This window comes from Natrix helvetica (assembly GCF_964273705.1).
Source record: "Natrix helvetica genome assembly, chromosome: Z".
Lineage (NCBI taxonomy): Eukaryota > Metazoa > Chordata > Lepidosauria > Squamata > Natricidae > Natrix > Natrix helvetica.
The window spans coordinates 41,453,218-41,475,481 of record NC_138554.1 but is presented as its reverse complement, the minus strand read 5'-3'; the positions used below and the strand labels follow the sequence as shown (position 1 = coordinate 41,475,481).

The 22,264-nt window shown below is 36.1% G+C and overlaps 1 protein-coding gene across 1 annotated transcript; it reads right to left on the bottom strand.

Moving 5' to 3' along the window:
- Positions 1–748: 748 nt before the first annotated feature.
- On the bottom strand, positions 749–21,538 carry B4GALNT2 (beta-1,4-N-acetyl-galactosaminyltransferase 2 (SID blood group); the record flags this gene model as incomplete). Its single annotated transcript, XM_081970626.1, has 11 exons — positions 749–960; positions 2,194–2,413; positions 2,695–2,835; positions 3,253–3,440; positions 4,923–5,009; positions 6,331–6,511; positions 8,648–8,685; positions 9,332–9,438; positions 10,142–10,279; positions 18,881–19,054; positions 21,468–21,538. 11 exons carry the CDS (start codon positions 21,536–21,538, stop codon positions 749–751), a joined length of 1,557 nt encoding a protein of 518 aa, XP_081826752.1.
- Between the last annotated feature and the right edge of the window lie 726 nt (positions 21,539–22,264).

The window sequence follows — 22,264 nt, the reverse complement described above, 5'->3', positions numbered from 1 at the left end:
CAAGCAAGTAGTATAAGAGCAGGCCTTCCATCTCTTCCCCAAAAGATTAGCCGTAAGATTGAGTAAGACAGTTTCAACTCCATAATCCACTCTAAAATCACTTTGAAATGGAACAAAAGAATTTCTCTTTTATTTGGTCATCGAAGGTTAGAAATTAGCCTTTAGTTGCCATTTCCAGAGAGGCATTTAATACATGGTACAAGGCATCTCTAATAGCCTCCTAGCTAGAAATTGCAAGCAACATTGGATAAAGCACAAGGGTGGAATGTACATCTCCAATTAGACTCTTCCATGTTCAGTGAGTATTCATAAGTAAACAATAGCGGCCTAAGAAATTCCTGAATAGTGATGTGTTCATCTTAAAAGGACAAAGGCCATTTTAATTCTCCCTGTACAAATGGGACACCTGCAGATTTGGAGGCATAATTTGAAGAATTATTTAAAAAGTAAATAGTTAAAAAACTATTTAAAGAGAATGGGATTGAACAGAAATAATGGGTACAGGCTATAAGGTTGTCACAAGAATTTGCATATTTATTGTTATATATATAAAGATCTGGAAGAAAGGAGAACTCTTCTATTAGAACTTCCATAATAGATAAGATTAACAAAGTACATTAAAAATCATCATTTTTTTATGAAATCTGTAAAACGTTGAATTGTCAAGAGAAAAAAGTACAACTCCTAAAACAAAATAATCAAAAGTTGCTGAATTTATTCCAAAACTATTCAGACTTGGAAAAATCAATCAGCTCTTTGTATAGCATTTCATTCTGTTCTTAAAGTAATGTAAGGGCATTTTAAACTTAATTTCACTATCAAAGGCATTCCGAAATCCAGCATACAACTTTTCAGAATTAGCTTCTTTTATGTTGGTGGAAATGTGGCGCGGCTGGTGACCAATAATAACATCATTGCAGGAGCCAACCCGCAAGCTTCCAAGCCCATCCATAAAATATTCTGGAAAGAGAAACAGAAGGGGGGGGGGCACCCATATGTTAATTATACAAAGCATTTAAGAAAAAAAAGGACATGCAAGAATTGTATTTATACTTATCTTCCTTACACAGGGGAGGTATTTAGAAGACAGTGGAATCCACCCAGAAGACCTATGGGATGAACTCAAATGCTAGAAAGGGGAAAGCTATTTTTTCATGAATACGTCTTATTTTCAACACAATTGCACAGGGATTGTACACTACAAGGAGTAGATTGTCCACTACTCCAGAATTGATTCTGCTACAGAAATATCTTCTCAGTAGTATAAGAGCAGGGCTACCATGATCTCTGTGTTTCCCTCTATATAAATACAAAGCTTTTTTTTTCATGGAATCAAAGATAACTATAAGTAAATTCTGTGTGGCAGCCTGACCACACAGTTGTTTTAAAAGTAAAGACAAGGATTAATGAACTATTGATACCATAAACTTTATTTTTCCTCAGAAAGTCATTTTATAGAATTGTGGAGGATCAGAATCTGCTCATAACAAAAAAAAAGTCAAAAAGTCAGAATAATTTGAAAAATCCTGAGCACAAGAAGTAAATATTTGCATCTCTCTCTCTCTCTCTCTCTCTAGTTAATTTCAATAGCCACTCACCTCAACAAGTGATTCTAGGTATCGTATATCATAAAAATTTAGCATTTGTTCTGGTAATATTTATCAATAATTTTTAAACCTCAATTAGCCTACTCACAAGTATTTTCAACACAAGATTATAATTTAAAAGATATAAAAGCTAAATTAGTGTTTTCTTCCGGACTTGAATAAGACAGGAATGAAATTTGGAGGATGGTACAGACTTAGGGAATTATTTGGAAATAATGCTATGAAAGAATATCACATGAACCAATCACCTTTCTGCTGTCATTTTAAAAAGCCACTACATTATAAAGAGTCAATTCATTAAAATTAATGAAATTATCTAAAGCAGCAGCATCTCTTTCTCAGGAGGAGAAGCCTGGAACAAATGAGCTACCTTAATGAACAGCTGAAAGATGTTATGCTTGTGTGAACTCTGAAGTATTCCTCCTCGATCAGTTTTGAAGGGTGTGTAGCTCTGAAACTTTGTAGTTTGAACTTTCTGTGAGCAAGGTATGCAAACAAACCCAGAATGCAGTATGATTTATCTGCTTCTGAAAAGGATTTTAGCCCCAAACATAATTAGATGGAGGAGAAGAATTTAGGTGCTTACCTAAATGAGCCACCCTCTGTAGCTTAGGATCAAATCCAACACGCCTGCTTTCCTCTGTATGAGCCAGGAAGAAATTGACAACACCACTTGTCACTACACAGTTGGGAAAGCCTTCCAAGTGATGGTAGAAGCCACTTTTGAGGTGCAAACAGCTGCTATCGGCTCCTTCCTCATAGAATATCTTAAACTTATATTCATTTCCTAATACACTGCCTCCAACCTGTAAACAAAAAAAAATGTTTTATACTATTCAGTCTTGCTCTCATTGCTTGTTGGTGTATACATTTTTAAAAGATGCAAAGAATAGAAGTGCTTTTCTAGGCAAACTCTAGGGTCCCTTGCAAGTTCAGCAGGGGGCATTTCAGTGAAATTGGAAAATTCTTTAATCTTGTCTACTGCATCTTGGCATTCTCTGGAATAGACAAAGTATGAAAATCTCCCTGTATGACACCAACAGACTGAACTATAAGAGAAGAGGAGCAAGTGACATAAATGTCCTACCACATCCAAGTTGCTGTTCTCCAATACATCCACAAATTTCTCAATCTTTGTTTTTTCAGTGAAGATGTAGTCATCATCTAACCAAAGATAATATTTGGTTGTGACCTGTGAGATTGCAAGGTTCCTCCCTGCAAACCAGCCCTGATTAAAAATCCCAAAAAGAGGGTCAGAAAATGTAGATTAGGAATTAATTCAAATGCTAAGAAGCTCCGAATAATGGAAAGTCAAGAGCCGGTTGAAAATATATAAGAAAACAAGAAAAAGTTAAAAGTATGAAACAAAGTTATTAGGAGATACCTAATAATAAGGAAGCAACAGATTAACTTCCCAATTTATTAAATTCAGTTTCTGCTTCCATCTCTTGAACTATTGCCCTGCTTTGTTTAGTTGACTAAATACTATTTATTTAATTTATAATCGATGGGAATAAAGTTAAGCTTGTACAATGGGCCATCAAGATTCTTTCCGCAACTTAATTACAAGAAGACCCAGTTGTTATCGTATGTAAAAGCCCTTTATGGAAGTCCTAAAAGAAGAAGCCCCAGAGACATGTGGTACCTTTCCAAAAGGCATAATGTAATGCTGAACATTTGCTTCTTCAATTTTCTCTGGGTGTTCACTGTCATCCGCCACAATTATTGTTATATCCGGATAGTATTGTCTTATGCTTTTCAGGAGGATCCGCAGCTTGTGGTAGCGTAAAAATGCTTTTATTGTGATGGTTACCATGTTTCTAATGCTGTTATCTGAGACACAAAGTAGAGAAAATAAAAGGGGAAACATCTAGTTAAGTCTATGGATAGCTTCATGACACAATTCAAGACTTTTTTGTAAAGCTAGAATTCCCCTTTTGAACCAAAAACCTTGGCTTAATATTGACTAATATATGCAGCTTGTTTTATTTTTCAGAACTGTTAACTGCTATCAAGTGAGAAATCCCCAACTTGCACAAAAAGACTATGGAAGGATAACCTCATTTGACCAGTGCAAATCACTTCTCCTCTCATCAACTTGGGGAAAGGGGGGGGGGGCTGAAAGAATTAGAGACCCAACAGCTTCCGATTGGAAAACGTAGCTCCATCAGCCATATCAGTGGAAACGGGAATAGCTAGATGGGTTTGGGAATGAGGCCAGCAGCCTCATTCAATGGTCTTTCTACAGCTAAAAAGTGACCAAGGATGACTAAAGTTCACAAATTGCCAGCAAGCATGGACATCAAGAGCTCTCCGCGGCAAAAAAGAGCAAAGGAGTAAAATGTAAAAGTATACAAGAATAAAACCAGAGCGATAAAGGATAAGGCATATGATAGAGAAATAAACTGTGGAGGTACAAAGGGATAAGAAATGAGATCTGAGTTAGGAATCAAAAGCCATAATTTCCATAATATTCTGCAATAAATGAAGGTAAAGTTCATCTATTATTTATTTATTTTATCTTCTTGATTAAGACTTTCACAAGAAAGCAAATTATGAATCTAGTTATTTATTTAGCAATAGAACTTAGGCTTTTATGCCACTTCACAGTGCTTTTACAGCCCTCTTTAATTGGTTTATAGAGTCAGCATATTGCCCCCCAAATCTGGGTCCTCATTTTACCAACCTCGGAAGGATGGAAGGATGAATCAACCTTGAGCCTGGTGAGATTCGAACTGCCAAATTGCAGGCAGTCAGCAGAAATAGCCTGCAGTTCTGCATTCTAACCACTGAACCACCAGAGCTCTTTAATTAAATAAATCAATGTATTTTATTTATTTTATTATTTTATTTTATTTTATTTTATTGCCCAGCTTAGCAAATGACTCTGGGCAGCTTTTTATATTACATTGTAAAACAATAAAAACAGTAAAAACCATTAAAATAATTTTAAAAACATTAAAACGTCTAATTAGAGTACATACAAAGCAAGACATCTGGCCTGTTAACCATGTAGCCAGGAGGTGGAGCCCTTGGTGCATGTAGTGCCCTAGACTTGGGAGCATAGCGAGGTTTTTAAACTTTTATGGAAAGGTAAGAGTGTCAGGGCCATTCTCATCTCAGAAGGGAAGATGTTCCACAGAGCAGGGGGCTGCTGCAGAAAAAGTTTGTCTTCTAGTCCCTGTCAGCTGACATTCTTTGGCTGATGAGATCTGCAGCATGCCCATCCTATTTGATCTAGTTGGAAGGGCAGAAACTTCCAAGGGAAGGGAAAGATGGTCTGTAAGGTTTGCTAGTTGCATGTATGTAACTCACCTGCCCCTGGGTCAAATAGCTTAGGAAGGTACAGTTGTCGAATGGTAACAGGAAATCTAACAAGGTAAGTTCCTTCTGTAAAGTTCACTAGGAAACAAAAGAAAGGTAGCTGGTTATCAATTTTATGGCTATGCTTGGCAATATTTGTCATCTCTCGCTCTCACACCATATGTTAAAACTGAGAAGGAGAACCACTCCCTTATCTTCCAATATTGACAGTCATCATCAAAGTTTATGGGAATTATTCAATATCTGAAGCAACAAAACTCCCTGTCTAACTTTATATTCTTTTTCACCATAACCAATAAAAGGAACGCATCATTAATCTGTCTCACTCATATGCATGTACACACATACAAACAAACAAAATGGGCTTCCTTTGGTCCTTAAAAAACAGAAATGTCACAAGCCATACGGTCCCATCTCTTGTGGATGATATAGAGAATGATCAGTGATCACCTCCTGCTTTGATTAGATTTCATTAGAGGAAGGATACGTGATGAAAACTCTCCAATAAATAACTAAAGATGCAGTAGAGGGCGGTACTTTATATTTCACCCAAGCAATTTAGACCAATTTTATACTTTTATTCTTTGTGCTTTCCGCTCAGTTGTAGAGCAGATTCTTCAATCTCCTTTATGTGACTTAAAGCTTTATTTATTGTAGGCATTCATCTTGCCCTTAAGTTAACACATTTATATCATAGGTCTCAAAATAGTCAAAACCGGACCAGAAAGATGAAAATAAACATATAAAAGAGGAAATGATGTATTTGAATAAGAAGGGCTGCTCAAACGAAAAATAGTTATTTAAATTTGGTAGAGACTTGCTCAACCCTTACCTAGTTAGGCTGTTTTATGCCAAACAATGATTAAGTCTATAAAACTGAATGTACTGTATATACAAATGTATGACTGTAACATTGTACGTACTTTTAAATAAAACCAGAGAAACATCCTTCTGACTAACAATAGACTTGTATCAGTTCATTTAAGAAATGCTTGGAACTGAACGCGGAACCTTTTGAAATTAAAGCATGGGCATAGTCAAATTAGAACATGGGTGTAATCAAAAGCAACCAACAATATCCTGATTTCAGTGCAATACAGGTCTCATGCTGTACTCCTCGGTTGCAAATGTCCTTTCTGAAAAAGAATGCTGTTTGTCTTCTCAGTTTTTAAAATAGTTTTTCTCCCAAAGCTTCAAATTGGGAAGGTCAAACAATTATTTTTGAAATTTCCAAAATAATGTGACTTTCTAATGTTTTTTTTAAAGGGAGAACAAATTTTGGGAAGACAAAAGGTCACTTTTAACTAAAAGACGATGGTCCTTCTTCAAGTCTAGAGCAAGTCAAGTCAAAGTGAACTCACAATGAAGGGCTTGTCTAGTAGGACATGTTCAAACTTACTCATATCCACTACATCTAGTAGATATTTTGTACTAGTGTATGTAACATGTTCCAGGATGTGATTCAAAAGCTTCACATAGGAAGTAGTAATGGTCAGCAATTTTGTCCCACGTCCTTGGACCACTTCTTCAGAAACATCAGCAAGGGTATTCAGATTACCAAAGGACGCTTGTAGAAGCACCTGCAATAATTTTTTTAAAGAAAAAAAATCAAAGAAATTTTCATTTTCCAGTTACATCACATCAAACCAAAACATTTGTCAATATTTGTGAGCCTGAAATCAGGACCATGAGAAAATGAAAAGTTATCCATGACAGCTAATTTCCTTTGGTTATTATTTTTATGAGGGTGGGATGATAATTATATATATATATATATATATATATATATATATATATATATATATATATATATATATATATATATATATATATATATATATATATATATATATATATATATATATATATATATATATATAGCCTTTTCTTTTTGGCAAGGACTTAAAATCAGGAGTTTGACAGTGCTTTTTCTGACTAACGAAGTTTATTATAAGCTTTCTTAAGCTGATCAGATGCATAGAGTGCATCAGATAGACTGAGTTGCTGCTCACAAATGCTTATACTTTTCAATAAAATTTGTAAATTGGGGAAAAGGAAGCTACAGACTCCTACTGATTTACTGCCACCATAGCTTCCCTCCTACAATGTCTGCAAAGGCTTAAGAAAATGATTTGGTTAGAATGTTGCTTTGTATGAATTAGATGGGTGGAATACTTATTAAACATCTCACATCTAAACATAAATACTTGCAGAAATATTTCTTCTGTGAGTCAAGGCTTGGGCATCATAAGAATGTGTTTATACACCAACCCTTTTTTCAAGTGATAATTAATTTCAGAAATACCTCTCAGGTAGTCCATTAGTTACCATCCAAAGTTACAGTGGATCTCTCCAGGGATATATATGACACTAGCAAAGTCAATGGGGAAGCCAGCAGGAAGTTGGAAGTTCTCTGCTTAACATGATGACTTTGTTTAAAAACCCATGTGGTACTTGCTTAACGACAGTAGCCAGGGATTGCCAGAACTGCTATCACCAGGTGTCATCGTCACATGGTATTATTTGTAACAATCACATCACTTAATGATAGATATTCCAGACCTCATTACTGAAGTTAACAGAGAATGACAGTATCTGTATTACAAGTAATTTGCATCCTCTCAGTGGACCTTTGTTTTGTGTGACTGCATTCTTGTTTGCAATGAAAATTATTTTCCATCCAGAGCTATATTTACAAGTCTTATGCTGAGTCTAGCCACAATATTGAGTGAAACCATTAAGGGTTCAGATATCTATGATTTACTGCCCAGTCCTAATAGGGGAGCCTGACACTGGCCATTGTTTCACAAATCTCACAAAGGGACCTGGTCCTTGTGCATCTATGCTTCCAGAGACATAGCTGTCTTTTCCTGTCCCTGGAAATCTGTTTTTTACCGATGGAGAGCACTTGCATCAGCTTTCTCTATCCTGAGCTTCCAGCTGTTTAGAAACTCTAACAATCCTCAGCAATTGCTGTGCTAGCTGGGGAATTCTAAGAATTGAAATCTACATCTATTGCAAGGGTGTCAAACACACGACAAGTAGTCACATGACTAATCACAACTTTTCCCCTTTTGCTAAACCAGAAGTGGGTATGGCCAGTGTGTGACGCATCTGGCATGAGGACTGGAAGTTTGAAACCCCTATCTATTGGATGTTTAGGTGGCGGAAGGTAGTTTTTATAACTAACCTTAGCTGGGAGGAATAGAAGGGATGTACTTTTTCAAAGCCCTTTATTTTACAAACATACTATCATTCTCAAAATATTTCTTACTCATTAGCTGCCATGGAAGAAAGATCAAACCAGCTGCTTTGGGCCATTAGACAACCAGTTTGCATCAAGTAAAAAACAGTCCTATCAGAGGGCGCAGCAAAACCTTTGCTACGTATCTGGGATGTTCTACTGAGGAAGTACCATTGAAACGAAGAAGATAAAATGCATTTAAAGTTAGATGTGTTTTCAAATATGACAGGAAGTATCTTAGGCACAAAGATAGTTGGTGATCTTGAGCAGTGTCTCTTTCTTTCAGCCCCAGGAAGAAGGCAATGGCAAACTTCCAAAATCTTGCCAAGAAAACTGCAGGGACTTATCCAGTCACTAGCTATGTGGCAACAGTGACTCACATGCACACACAAAGTAAAAACGCTCCCTACTTCTCTTTTCTGGAAGTCTAGAATGATACTGCATGCTCCAAAACCTGAGAAAGCCACATTACCTTTAGATTTTCTCTACTTGTTCCATGGAAACCTAGCCCTTAAAAAAAGAAAAAATAAATAAACCCTTTTATTCAGTGAATGATAAATAAGGAGCCAACTAATGTATTTTGCTTTTTAAAAGTTTAGTACAGTTTGATACCGTTGGAAATAAGAATCACATTTTTCACCACTGGAACTTTTGGGAGTCCCATCAGTGGAAAGAGCTGGTAGGTTACACCATAATTCATTCCAGATAGTCCTGATTGCTACCTACTTTCAAGATGGCTGCATTGGGAAGCAAAACTTGGAGCAACTTATGGTCACAATCAAAGAACTATGAAACAACCAAGGGCCCATGTTTCACAGGTTGCATTTCTGCTGACGAATATAAACTGCAAGCTAGAGACTGGGCAGTCAATGCAGCCTTTTGAGATTTCAGTCACAGAAGATCATATTTTCTAGTTTTATTTTTTCAGTTAGTTATTCAGTCTCATTTTTATACAACACCATATCTACTTTCTCTTATAAAGTCAAATGGTAGATGGTAAATACAGATCATTCAATCTTTTAAGAGTCTTTTATCTCTGGAGGAAAAAGTCCAGCCAGCAAAGTAGAAATGTTTGCCTTTCAGCCAGTGAAAACCTTTGGGCAGTAAACTTTGACTAGGGTTGAAGTTTCTCCTTTAGATATTGCTCTTGACCTACCTGGAAGAACAATGGTGTGCAAGGGCATCACTTCAGCCCCTTGAATGGGATAACTCAAAGGAATATTTGGTGGAGCAATAAGGATATCTTTTTTCTTGGATGGATGCCTAAGATAAAGTAAATAAAAAGAGGAGAAGTTGTACTAGAACTCATATCTATATTGTTTTATGGAAAGCCAGGTGTTTTAGGTGTATTAGATGTTTTGGATTTTGTCTTGATCTAGGTTAGACTGAGAGGTAGTGGTTGGTCCAAAATTCCACAATTTGGGGATCAGGTTTTCCTAACACCAAATTCTGTCCTCTTAACATACAAAGCATGCACATACAACAGACCAGTTCAACATGCATACTATTATGTATTATTTAATTGACAGCTAAAAAGCCAAAGATATTTAGGCCAGAATATTTTTTTAAAGATTCAGTATGAAAACATTGTTAAATTATAACAAATGCTGAGCTAACATTCGAGTATCATAAAAAAATATTTTTTTAAAAAAATTAATTTTAATTTTTTTAAAAAAAATTATTAAAAAAAAACCCTTTAAAACTTTCCTACTCTTTGTAGTGAAATATATGTACAGTTATTCTGGAAACACTGCAAATCAAAGTTATGGCTACAAAGGTCAGATTGTTTCAGATGAAAACACAAATCCAATGAGCTTGCTATCTTCAAAAACATAGTTATAAATTGAAGTCATTAACTGGTATGTTCAAACCCTTTGTATGTTAGGAAGAAAATTCATCAAGAAAATTCTGACCCATGAATGCCTGTTCCATTATATGAGTCTCATTTACAACACTTTATGGTTACCTTGTCTGGTAATGTTTGAATTCCTTCTCACGTCTTTGCCTTATCGATTCAATTTTATCTTTATCTATATAGTTTTCCATTTGATAGACCTCCATTTTACCAGTTTTGGAACACTCACAGTGATTCTTTGGACCTAACCTGGGGGAATAGAGGAAAAAATAGTCTAAAACATTTACCAAAGATACATTTAATGCTTTCCCTAAAATTATCTAATGATATCTAAAGTGATTTTGTTCACATTGAACTATTGAAATATTTCTATTACCTCTCCCTCCTCTCCAGCTTCCATGGTTTCCTTGGGTAAACCCCTGTTGCATAAAATCTTTTTGTCTATATCAGGGGTGTGCAACCTTAAACACTCATAGAACCATTTCAGAAAACAAAACACCTGGGAGCCCGCCCTGCTGCGCAGGGGAGCCGGATCTCTTCCCTCCCTGCATCCGACGGCGGCTACTCCTCCCCGTTCCCTTCCTTCCCGAGCTGACGTGAAGGGGACTGCGGCTGGCGCTGAGCTGCCCACAAAGGACACGGAATCATAAAAGTAGCCAGTCGTGGGCAGGGCATAGAAAATACTAGGAGCGCTACAGCTGCGCGGCTCTCGGCAGAGGCTTGAGCTTTCTCGGGGCAGAGTGCATTTTGCACGACTGGGGCCGGTAGAGAGATAGAGGTACAAGTCATGAGAATCAAACTCAATACTCCAGGATATTGCAAAAATGACGTTACTTAAAAGTGAGATTGAGGGAATAGAAAAAGAATGAATGTTCGAATTATTGTGTAATTATGTAATATTACTCTCTATTTCAAAGGTTCTTAGTATGATTTAGGGAATAGAGTACCAAAATAATGGAGAAGTGGGCTTTTAAAGATGCCCATTAATGTTTAACATCTAGGCTGCAGGTTGAGCAAGCTGGGATAAGTTGGATGATATAATATACATCAATAAATTAAGTGCCTGTACTAAAGTACCTATAAGTAAAAAAACAAAAACCCAAATAACATTGCATTCATAAAAACACTTCTCCAAAGATCCATAAGAAAGAGGTGCCAGTAAAAAACGATCCAAAGGTTGTTGGTTATTTGTGATTCAAATTGTTGTTTGAATTTATCTACCAGACAGGTTAGGTAGAGTGGTTCTATTAAGCTAACTATGTATATCCTGCAAACATCCACATATAAGTATTATGTTGAATTATATTATTAAAACATGGGATTTATTTGTGGTCTGAGCAAAGAAAATAATATTTGTGTAGATAGTAGTAAACTTATTTTCTATGTGGATGGAGCTATTTTTCTATATAGTCTAGAAATTACTTTCCAATATGATGTAGATTTAATTGAATTAATGTTATATTAATATTATGTGGATTCTCCCCTCCCTTCATTTTCCCCTTTATGTTCAATTTATTTTAATGATTGTTTTTTCAAAATGCAATAAAAAATTATGGAGATTTTTTTCTTGTTGTTTGTAGGTTCATTAATAAAAAATTGGGTTTGACTAGTTTTTATTCTTTAGGAAACAAGAGAAAATCCTCTGTTGCAGAAGGTGATTTTTATTGAGAGGCAGTACTGATTTTAATTATTTGTTTATTTATTTAAACTGATTAAATTAAATAGAGATGTTTTAAATGTAATTTGCAATCTGATGAAGGTTGATAGTGATTATAGTCTTATGCTGATAGAGTTATTGTTAAATTGTGGAAGACCAAGAAAATGACTTTCTAATGATTGAACTTCTGGCAGTCTGCAGAATTAGTCTGCAATACTGCATTCTAACCGCTATGCCACAATGGCTCCATTAATCCTATCAGAATATGAATATTTCTACAGGATTGTTTACATTAGAACAAGACTCAAAATGCAATTTTTGTGTGAATCATTTTTCATTCACTCTACACTTTTCTTTGACAAACTTTTTTTCACTTTTCATCCACATTTTTTTCTTTCAGACTCAGACAAGTTAATCTGTGTTAATTTCTCCTTCTTCCCACTGTCAGAAGTTTTTACACTTTTACACTAGTGTCCATATTATATTTATTTGGATTATAGGTCAATATATATATCTACCATATAATGATGTCATATGGACATCATAAACCACACCTGTGTGGATTGCATGTAATGTAGTATTCTAGATATGTGTATACTGCTTTTTTATTTTTTTTCCTCTCTAGACGGTAGATATAGGAATCTTTATACTTCAATGCACTTATATATTAGTTTCATCTCTCAGTAATACAGCCCTGAAAAACAATAATATAATCTTCATTATATAGTATGTCAAAGCTGTACTAATATTTATGTGACATGTAAGTTAAAGGAAGCAGAACTTCAATTACAACATCAGTTTTTTGATAACTTTCTCCTGGCAGATGCTATTATCCAGAGGTGTGCTTCACTTAACAACCGATTCGCTGGTTGTGAGCGCGCATGCACCCCTTCAGGTCTGAAATGCAGTTTCAAACCTGCAGTTAATCTGCTCAGGAAGCGCAGGGGCGACTGATCACAATTTCTGGTTCAACTGAACCGGTCAGACCAGGCAGAAGCCCACCACTGCCCTTATCTAGGTCTTTACTTGGTCTCTGGTTTTCAGAAACATATGAATGTATATTCTACTTGTAACCAAGTGCAACTAAAAGAGATTCTTTGTGTGGACCGGAAACAGTATTTGTCCATATGCTCAATGGAACGTATATGGAAAACATATATATAAATGTATCTTCAGTAAATAGCCTTGAGATTTTGTGGGCAATTCCAAAAAGCATTCAGTGAGAAGAAGTAATTTACTGCTTCATAAACCTTTAGGGAACATTACATTTATAACATTAAAAATGTTATAAACCAATTTCTTCGTTTGCTGAGCTATATGACCAACTGCCTCATAACCAATAAAACTAAACTGAAACTTGTTTACATTAACCACCATCTGTGTATTTAGAAAATTCCAGGAGAATAACAATCAAGACTGCCGTAAATCTTTTTGTATTAAAATAAACTAAAAAATCACACAGATTAGTAATGTTACCTTCCTATATAAAATAATTTCATATGATTTTGCCATTTGTATATCCATTAAGCCCAAAGGAAAAGTTTATGCTTTCATTCACTTATTTAATTTTCATCAAAATACATGCCTGATTCCCATATTTTCTAGCTTTGTTATATAACCACCAAATATAAAAAATATTCCCCCAGTTTCATTACATTCCCAACAAATATTTGAAATTGTTTTATACTATTTTGAGAATTTAATTCGTGGTATGCATCAGCAATACCTCATTTTATCAAAGTTCTCTTTAAGATTATAATTCAGTGTAAATTTCAACCCATTTTTCTACATGTTACTCCACTGGTCCTATTTCTATACTATATCAATTTTTGTCTATTTTATCATAGAATTTTAAATTTGTTCATGCTCTATTTACTTTTTCAATAGAGGTTTATACATCTTAGCAATAATATGTACATCAAATTTATTTTACCCATTTAAATTCATAATTGTTCTTTTCCAATATAAATCATTCCATTTAGCTGAGAATAGGAACCAATGGCATATAAGTCCTGCAAGTTTTCTCTTGCTTTCTAAGTTAAATTTTCCTTGAGAAAAATTCAACAAATCAGCAAAGGTTAATAATTTTTGTTTAATTATATTTTCTTTTTGAAAAAAATCTTCTTGAGATGACAACATATAGATATTTTAGGGGACAATTTTGCTTTATACTTACTTCAATAAATCTAATACATCTAATACAATTATTTTAAAAGTCCACATTTGCCCTGACTTTATCATACAACAAATATGCTCAAAGATAGAATGATTTAGAAATACCTTCAGTGAAAAAATGTATAGTGAAACTACAGAGATGGAAAAATTGACAAATTTGATAAAAGAAAGATTTTGGAAAATGTTACATTTTATTTATTTAGTTTGTCAAACATGTACAAGGTAACAGGTATAAGTATAGATGGACATGAACAAAGAAAATGAGTACAATTAAATGGGGACACTAGGATAGTGGTAAACACACTGGTGCATTTATGCATGCCCCTTTTATGGACCTCTTAGGAATGGGAGACAGTTTAAGGTTGAAGCTGTGGGGGTTTGAGGATGTAACAATGGATTGAGGTAGAGCATTCCAGATGTTGACCACTCTGTTGCTGAAGTATTTTCTGCAATTGAGTTTGAAGTGGTTAACCTTGAGTTTGCCCATGTATTATTGAGGTTGAAGCTGAAGTAGTTGTTGACAGGTAGCAGACAGTTTTGTATACTATGCTTAGGTCAGACCATAGGCGACATAGTTCCAGGTTGTCCAATCCCAAAATTTCTAGTGAGTTTATTGTGGAGTTGAATTTGCGTTTGCTGGTCTCACTCTTGCAAACGATTCTGCAGAAGCATGGGGCCACTGAGCTGTCACTGTTCTTGAACTCAGAGCCATCGCGGGAAACGTCGATGATTTCATCAGGAGAGATGGTTGATGCCTGAAAGTTGCTGGTGATGTTATGAACTTTCTGATGTCATCGGATTCATTGGTGTCCTCAAGTCCAAATAAGATAGCGTTGGGACGCTTCTGTTTGCGTTCAATCGCGTCTTTGACAAGGATGGAGATGTTACTTGCAGGGTTGGTGGTTTCCTGTGGTTGTTGGGTTGGAATAGGATAGGATTTCAGGATGTTGGAGCTTCTCTTTTCTGTGTTATATCTTTTTTTTCTGGAGGGATGCTAATCATGCTTCTATGGTATCGACCCTTTCAAGTAGGGCAATAAATTTGTCCAGTCTGGGTCTGCATGATGGGCAGAGAAGTGGAAACACAAACTGGGAGGTTTTAAGTGATGCTGATTGTAGAAACTGGGCTAGCTTTTGGTTAACCCCAAGCACTTGTGACGAGCATACATGTCGCATAGAGAGCACTTCATGGTACTCTTGTTCTCCTTGAAAGCTTCTATACAGATAAAGCATATGCAGGAGTCATGTGGATTATCAGTAGAGATCTCCTTCTTTTTGGGTGGGGGTTTGGCAGTGAAGTGTTTGCCTGGCATAGTAGGTTTGCTAGAGAGGCACTGATTAACCTTTGCTGAGTGCCCACCATCCCTGTCCTACTGTCCCCATTTATTTGTACTTTCAGCTGGGTCACCTCTCAGCTAGGCTACCTCTTACTTCTTTGTTCAAGGAGTTCAAATTCTCTTTTTAATCCCTTCTACAGCTAATCTTGATGTTGCCCTCTTTATATAGTTTGCAATCCACATGAAAATGACAGATAAATAAAATTTGCAAAGTAAAACAACTGAAGGGGGGGGAGTATTTCAACTGAGAGTAAAAAAAGAAATGTCAGGTTGTTTGTGTAAAAAGGATTGTACAAATATATAACAAAAACAAAAATCCACAAAATATTTAAAAGTATTAGAAATTTTAAAATGTTGTAAAAAAATTGCAGCCTCTGACTATTTATAATCCACAAAAGAAGATAGAATGATAATTACAGTTCAGGACAATAAAAGAAGGTCAGGGCAAGTTATCACCTAGGTAATAAAAAATTACAATCTGTCTGTAAAACGTTACAATAGTTGAAAACAACTTTTTAAAATATTCACTCAGTTGTCTCAGGATCATTCAATATATTTTTAAAATTGTATTCAATTCATTTATGATTATTTAGTAAATAAAGACTGGAGTCTTTATAAATCCTTATAAATATGCCGAGAAAAAAAGAAAGAAAGAAACCCCTTGCAAACATATCTACACCTCATTAGAGACAGAGGGAAAAAGAACACTCAGATCTGTATATAATTCAGTTCTGTTAACAGTAAAAAGAACTATGGAGTCAATATTGAAGAAAAATTGTTCAGTCTATATAAAGACAATTTTTTCAATGCTAGTATTTTCTCAAGGTCATCAGGAGAGCAAAGGAACTACAGTCTGATTATGCTACAAAGCAGAACTCACCAGAATCAATTTATTTTCATCCAAATAAATGTTTGATTTCCAAGATTTATCTATAACTGTCTGCTTTGATTATGCAACCCAACAAGACAGACACAGACTTCAGAGGATAATTAGAACTGCAGAAAAAACTATTACTGCCAACCTGCCTTCCATTGAGGACCTGTATACTGCACGAGTCAAAAAGATAGCCGTGAAAATATTTATAGACCCCTTGCATCCTGGATATAAATTGTTTCAACTCCTACCCTTAAAATGACACTATAGATCACTGCACACCAAGACAACTAGGCACAAGAACAGTTTTTTCGCCGAACACCATCACTCTGCTAAACCAATAATTCCCTCCCCACTCTCAAACTATTCACTAAGGCTGCATTACTATTACTATTAGTCTTCTCATCGTTCCTATCACCCATCTCCTCCCACTTATGACTGCGGGACCGTAACTTTTTTTGCTTGTATCCTTATGATTTATGTTGATATTGATTGTTTGCTGATTGCTTATTTGTTCCCTAGGGATAGTTCCCTAAGGGATAGTTCCCTTAACTATAATTAAGTGCTGTACCTTATGATTCTTCACAAATGTATCTTGTCTTTTTATGTACATTGAGAGCATATGCACCAAAGACAAATTCCTTGTGTGTCCAATCACACTTGGTCAATAAAGAATTCTATTCTATAAAGAATTATATTTCTCTTCTCTCCAAGTCCAGTTATTTCCTCCATTCACTTTCTCCCCCCCTGTGGTTGCAATTCTGTGCATGTTTGCGTTTTTCTGCCAACTGTTGGAGTCCTGTATCTTTGAGTTTTGCCTAACAACCGCAGACCCCAGCTACATGGTAGGGAGGCAACTTTCGCTTTCCATCTGGAGACAGTCACATTCAGTCCAGTTGCGTGCTTGGGAACGATCCTCCTACCATCTGACAAATTTCTCTCTACATGCACCTGCTCAAAAGGTTCTTTTTTTTCTATTTCTACTTTTTTTCTACTTCTACTTGGTCTTTTTTCTAGAAAGAAATTAAAAGCTGATTTGGGGATTGGATGATTGGAATTGTATTGGATTATCAAAATGTTAGCTTTAGAGTAGGAGTTTGAATGTTCTCATGTTTATTTCTGTACCAAAGATAGTCCGAAGTATTTATTTTTCTATTTCTCTTATTTTTTCCTTCTTTTTCCTTCTCTGCACTTTTATTTTTATTCTTCCCTGATTTATTTTGTTTTCAAATTTTCTATTTCTGTTTATCTTTGAACTTTGCATTTTTTGAAAATAAATAAAAGTTGATCAATAAAATATTTATTTTATTTATTTGGTTTGTCAAACATGTACGAGATAATAGGTATAAGTATAAACATGTAAATGAACACAGGAAATGGGTATAAATAAGTGGGAACAGTAGGACAGGGATAGTAGGCACGCCTGGTGCGCTTATGCTCACCCCCTTATAGACCTCTTAGGAATGTGGTGAGGTCCACAGTAGACAGTTTAAAGTTAAAGTTATAGGGGTTTGATGATGTAACAACAGAGTTGGGTTGTGCATTCCAGGCACTGACCACTCTGTTTCTGAAGTCATATTTTTTGCAATCGGATTTGGAGTGATTTACCTTGATTTTGTATCTTTTGTTTGCCCATGTATTATTGTGGTTGAAGCTGAAGTAGTCATTGACAGGAAGGACATTGTAGCAGGCAATTTTGTGTACTACACTTAGGTCAGACCTTAGTTGGTGTAGTTCTAGGTTGTCCAGGCCCAAAATTTATAAGACAGAGCCTTTGTTGGTTGAGATTTGGAGTTGCCAATTGTTCAACCATTCTGACACATAGTTAAGGTTTTTTGTAGGTCAGAAGTATTATTGGTGGTGTTAAATAGTTTTATGTCATCCGCAAAGAGGAAACAGCTATTTATAACATGATAGTAAATGTCATATAAAGTAATATTTCTTCCTTAAATTAATTAAGGAAGGCATAACAAAGGTCAGCAAAATTTGCATAGCACCTGAAAGAGAAATTTTCTTGCTCTCCCTCCCCCAAGCTTTCATTCATTTTGATGAACCAGAATTAGCTTTAGTAAAGGAAATAACTACCTAGTTCACTAGCAGTCATTGCTAAGGAGAAGACCTTACCTTGATAAATTATGGTAGAATTTCTACTTCTTCTGAAGAAATTTGAAGAAAATGCTCAGCCATTTCCTACTAATTGGATGAATGCCCAATGGCCTTTTATGCCTTATTCTAAGTGAAACTTACACCAGAAAAGCTTGTGTAGTCTTCTCTAGCCACACTTTTGGTTAAGCATGATATCACTTCTTTGGATGGGATTTCTCCTTAGTCATAACCTCTAGGCTCCAGAAACACTCCATGCTGCATTGCTGCCACAATCTATCTCTTCTTTGGTAAGTAGCTGAGATTTTCACGACTTTACTACTATTGGCAGAATGAGAACTGTTATATGTGCTCTTACATATGTACATGCATCCAGCATCCAGGCCGAACTTCCTAATTAGATTGCACTGCTTTATTTCTACTGAAAAATATTTTTATTTCCGCTTTCAAACTTTAAAAAAAATATATTTCTAAGCACATATGAGAGTAGGCATACTTAGGATCACCAATCATAATTAACATTCATATCCCAAAGTTATGTCTTTACACTGGTCTTTTTTAATTGTCTAGCTTGTTCTTGCATCGATAATCAATATTTTAATAGAAAGGAAGATTCAAAGAGAAATGTGTTAAAATTACCTCTGTTACGCCCCCTTGCAATTTTACATGTTCCTAAAGAAGCAGCATTGTACTCACAAAACTTACCACATTCCATCAAATAGAAATATGATTTTATATTCTTCTTCTGGAAGAAGTTTAAAAAGAGCTGCTTCCTCTTGAAATTTCCACTTTGTTTTGACTCTGATATCGTTTTTTGTCAGTACGAAGGCGTATGTGACAATACTCACACAAACTATTACTGCATATAAATATTTGGATCTACAGAAAAACATGAAAAAAAATTAGTTTCCAAACAATTCACCACTTACATATAATGAAGCCATAGGTTCTCGCAAAATGTAAAAATATTTGTCATTGTGTGGGCTATAAAGGAAAGCAACTCTGACTCCTGGACTGAATCAATATACTGTATTTTACGGAGTATAAGACACACTCCCCCCCCTAAAAGAGGCTGAAAATTTGGGTGCTTCTTATACTTTGAATGTAGCTTTTTGGAAGCTTTTTTTCAGCCCTAATGAGGCACTAATGAGTGAAGCGATCTTCCCTGCGATCCTCCCTTTGCCTGCTTTTCTCATTGCTGCTCCCTTCAAAGATCAGCTGTGCTTTAGAATCTGTTTTTTATCCCCAACTAAGGGATAAAAAGCGTGTGTGGTGTGCTCAAAACCAGTAAATTTATATGCTGAAGCTGACTAGACTAAGGACGCAAGCCAGATTAATACCTGGTAGGCAGAATTTATTTTTTCTCTTTTTCTCCCCAAAAACTAAGGTGCGTCTTATACTCTAGTGTGTCTTATATTCCAGCATCTTCTCCTCCGAAAAATATGGTAGATTCATTTAACTCAGATTTATCCAATGCCTCTTGTCATCTTTGCAGTAAAGTTTTGCAATATGCATATTTGTTTTTTCTGAAAACTTGCAAAACAGGAAAAACTATAAAAAAGGGTACTTTAGGAATTATGATCCCATATGTAGTTTAGTTTTATAAAACCGAAGTAAAATTATATGTTGAACATCTATTAAAGTGGATAATATGTGATTTGCTGAGATGAAGAATATGTTGAAAGAAATAAAAATGGCTTTGTATTAGAATGTGTTTCTGCCCACTTGTTATATGGAAGTCAAATTTGGATATGTCAGGAACAAAAAATCGAAAGACACTTTTTTCCTCTTTATTTATACTTTATACTTCTCTCTTCCCTTGAGATGCACTCGGAGACTTCAGTTGGTCCAGAATGCGGCCGCGCGGGTGATTATGGGGAGTACAAGGTACTCCCATGTGACACCTCTCCTGCGCGAGCTGCACTGGCTTCCTGTGGTCTATCGGGTGCGTTTCAAGGTTTTGATAACGATCTTCAAAGCGCTCCATGGCTCAGGACCTAGTTACTTGCGGGATCGTATCTTGCCCCACACATCCCTGCGACCAATTCGCTCACACACAGAGGGACTTCTCCAGGTGCCGTCCAGTGTCGGGGGGGCGACGCGTAGGAGCAGAGCCTTCTCTGTGATGGGCCCAGCCCTGTGGAATGACCTCCCCCCTGATATCAGGACCACCTCTGACCTCCGCTCCTTCCGCGTAAAGCTCAAGACCCACCTCTTCCAAGTAGCTGGCCTGGCTCAACCATAGTTTTATCATATCGCTCCTGACGGGTTTTTTAATTATGTATTTTGTATTGTAATTGAGGGATTTTAAATCGAAATTTTAATGCTATTTTATTCATCTGTTTACCTCCTCCATGCACATGCATATGTATATGTTTATGTATTGTTTATATTTGTATATTTTTATGTGTTTTAATTGTACACCGCCCCGAGTCCTTCTGGAGAGGGTGCGGCTAATCAAATAAAATTTGATTGATTGATTGATTGATTGAGTATGGAGACCTAGGACTAATCTTGATGTAAACTAAATTTAGCTATGTTTCCTTTTCTTTTTCTCTCATACCTTTCAATTTTTTTGGTTAACAATTTTAATTCCTTTTCTAAAGTATTTTCTTCACTTTGCCTAATGTTACTTATCCTGAAAAGTAAAGCTGCATCTGTGACAACAGACCCCTCACACACCCAAGGTACTTGACCCTGCAATTTAACCCACAGGATCAGCCTTCATGCCAGAGCAGCATAGAAAGGACCAGAGACCCCCCCCAAAAGGTATGACTACTCAGCACCTTTTCACCACAGCAATGCACAATCAGCTAATCAAACCACCATAGACCTTGCCAAGTTAGTCACACAAGAACTTAAAAGGTTTGACAATCATCCTGAGAGCTATAGAGCTTGGTGACCGTCCTTCCAAAATGTCATCAGAGGCTTGGATCTGCTGTATAGTGAGAAGATAGATCTAATAATTAAATGGCTTGGAAGTGAATCTGCTGAGCATGCAAAGCAAATCATGACAATAAGTATAATCTACTCTGAAACATGCCATTGGAACAATCTGGGACAGACTTGATGAATACTACGGCTCAGCAGAAGCAGTGGAGAATGCACTGTTCAAAAGACTTGATAGGTTTCCCGGGATACCCAGTAGAGCCTATCAGAAACTTAAGGAACTTAGCGACTTACTAATGGAACTTCAAGTAGCTAAGTCAGGAGGGGACTTGTAAAGGACTTGCATTCCTTGGCATAGCCAGAGATGTCAAGCCCATTGTACAGAACTTACCTTATAGCTTACAAGAGCAGTGAATCACACATGGCTCGAAATATAAAAGAGACACAATGTTCCATTTCCTCCTTTCTCCCCATTGTACAGAAGTTACCTTATAACTTACAAGAGCAGTGAATCACATATGGCTCCAAATATAAAAGAGACACAATGTTCCATTTCCTCCTTTCTCTGTTTTGGTGGACTTTGTGTGCACTCCATATTCTGTCTTGTTTGCATCTGGCTACCAAGTCGAGTCGGTAAATGGGAAAACATGCCTGACTTTACCAACTCTTATTGAATGCAACCAGATTCCTGACCATTGAACTGAAATCCCTACACCAGATGCAGCAATTCATCACCCACATTTGAACCGCATAGCACATCTGATACCAGAGCTCAATCCTCAGGTTCAGATAGTCTTGCTCCTAGGGAGAGATATTTTACGAGTCCATAAGGCGAGAGCTCAGGTCAATGGTACCCACAATGCTCCTTATGCTCAGAAATTAAACCTAAATCAAGAGATAATTCCAGAAGAAAAAACAAAACAATAGAAAAAGCTGAATTACCCACAGTACCAGAAACAATTAAAATAGCACTAAAAGAAAGAATAACAATGATGGAACTAACAGAAGCAATTGAAAGACAAAAGAATGGTAAAACACCAGGTCCAGATGGACTACCAGCAGAGCTTTACAAAACATTACAATATACCATAGGTAATTCAATGTTGGAAGTATTTAATGAACTACTGACAGAGGCGAAAGTACCGAATTCTTGGATGGAATCATATATTACTCTCAAACCAAAAGAAGACGCAACCTGCA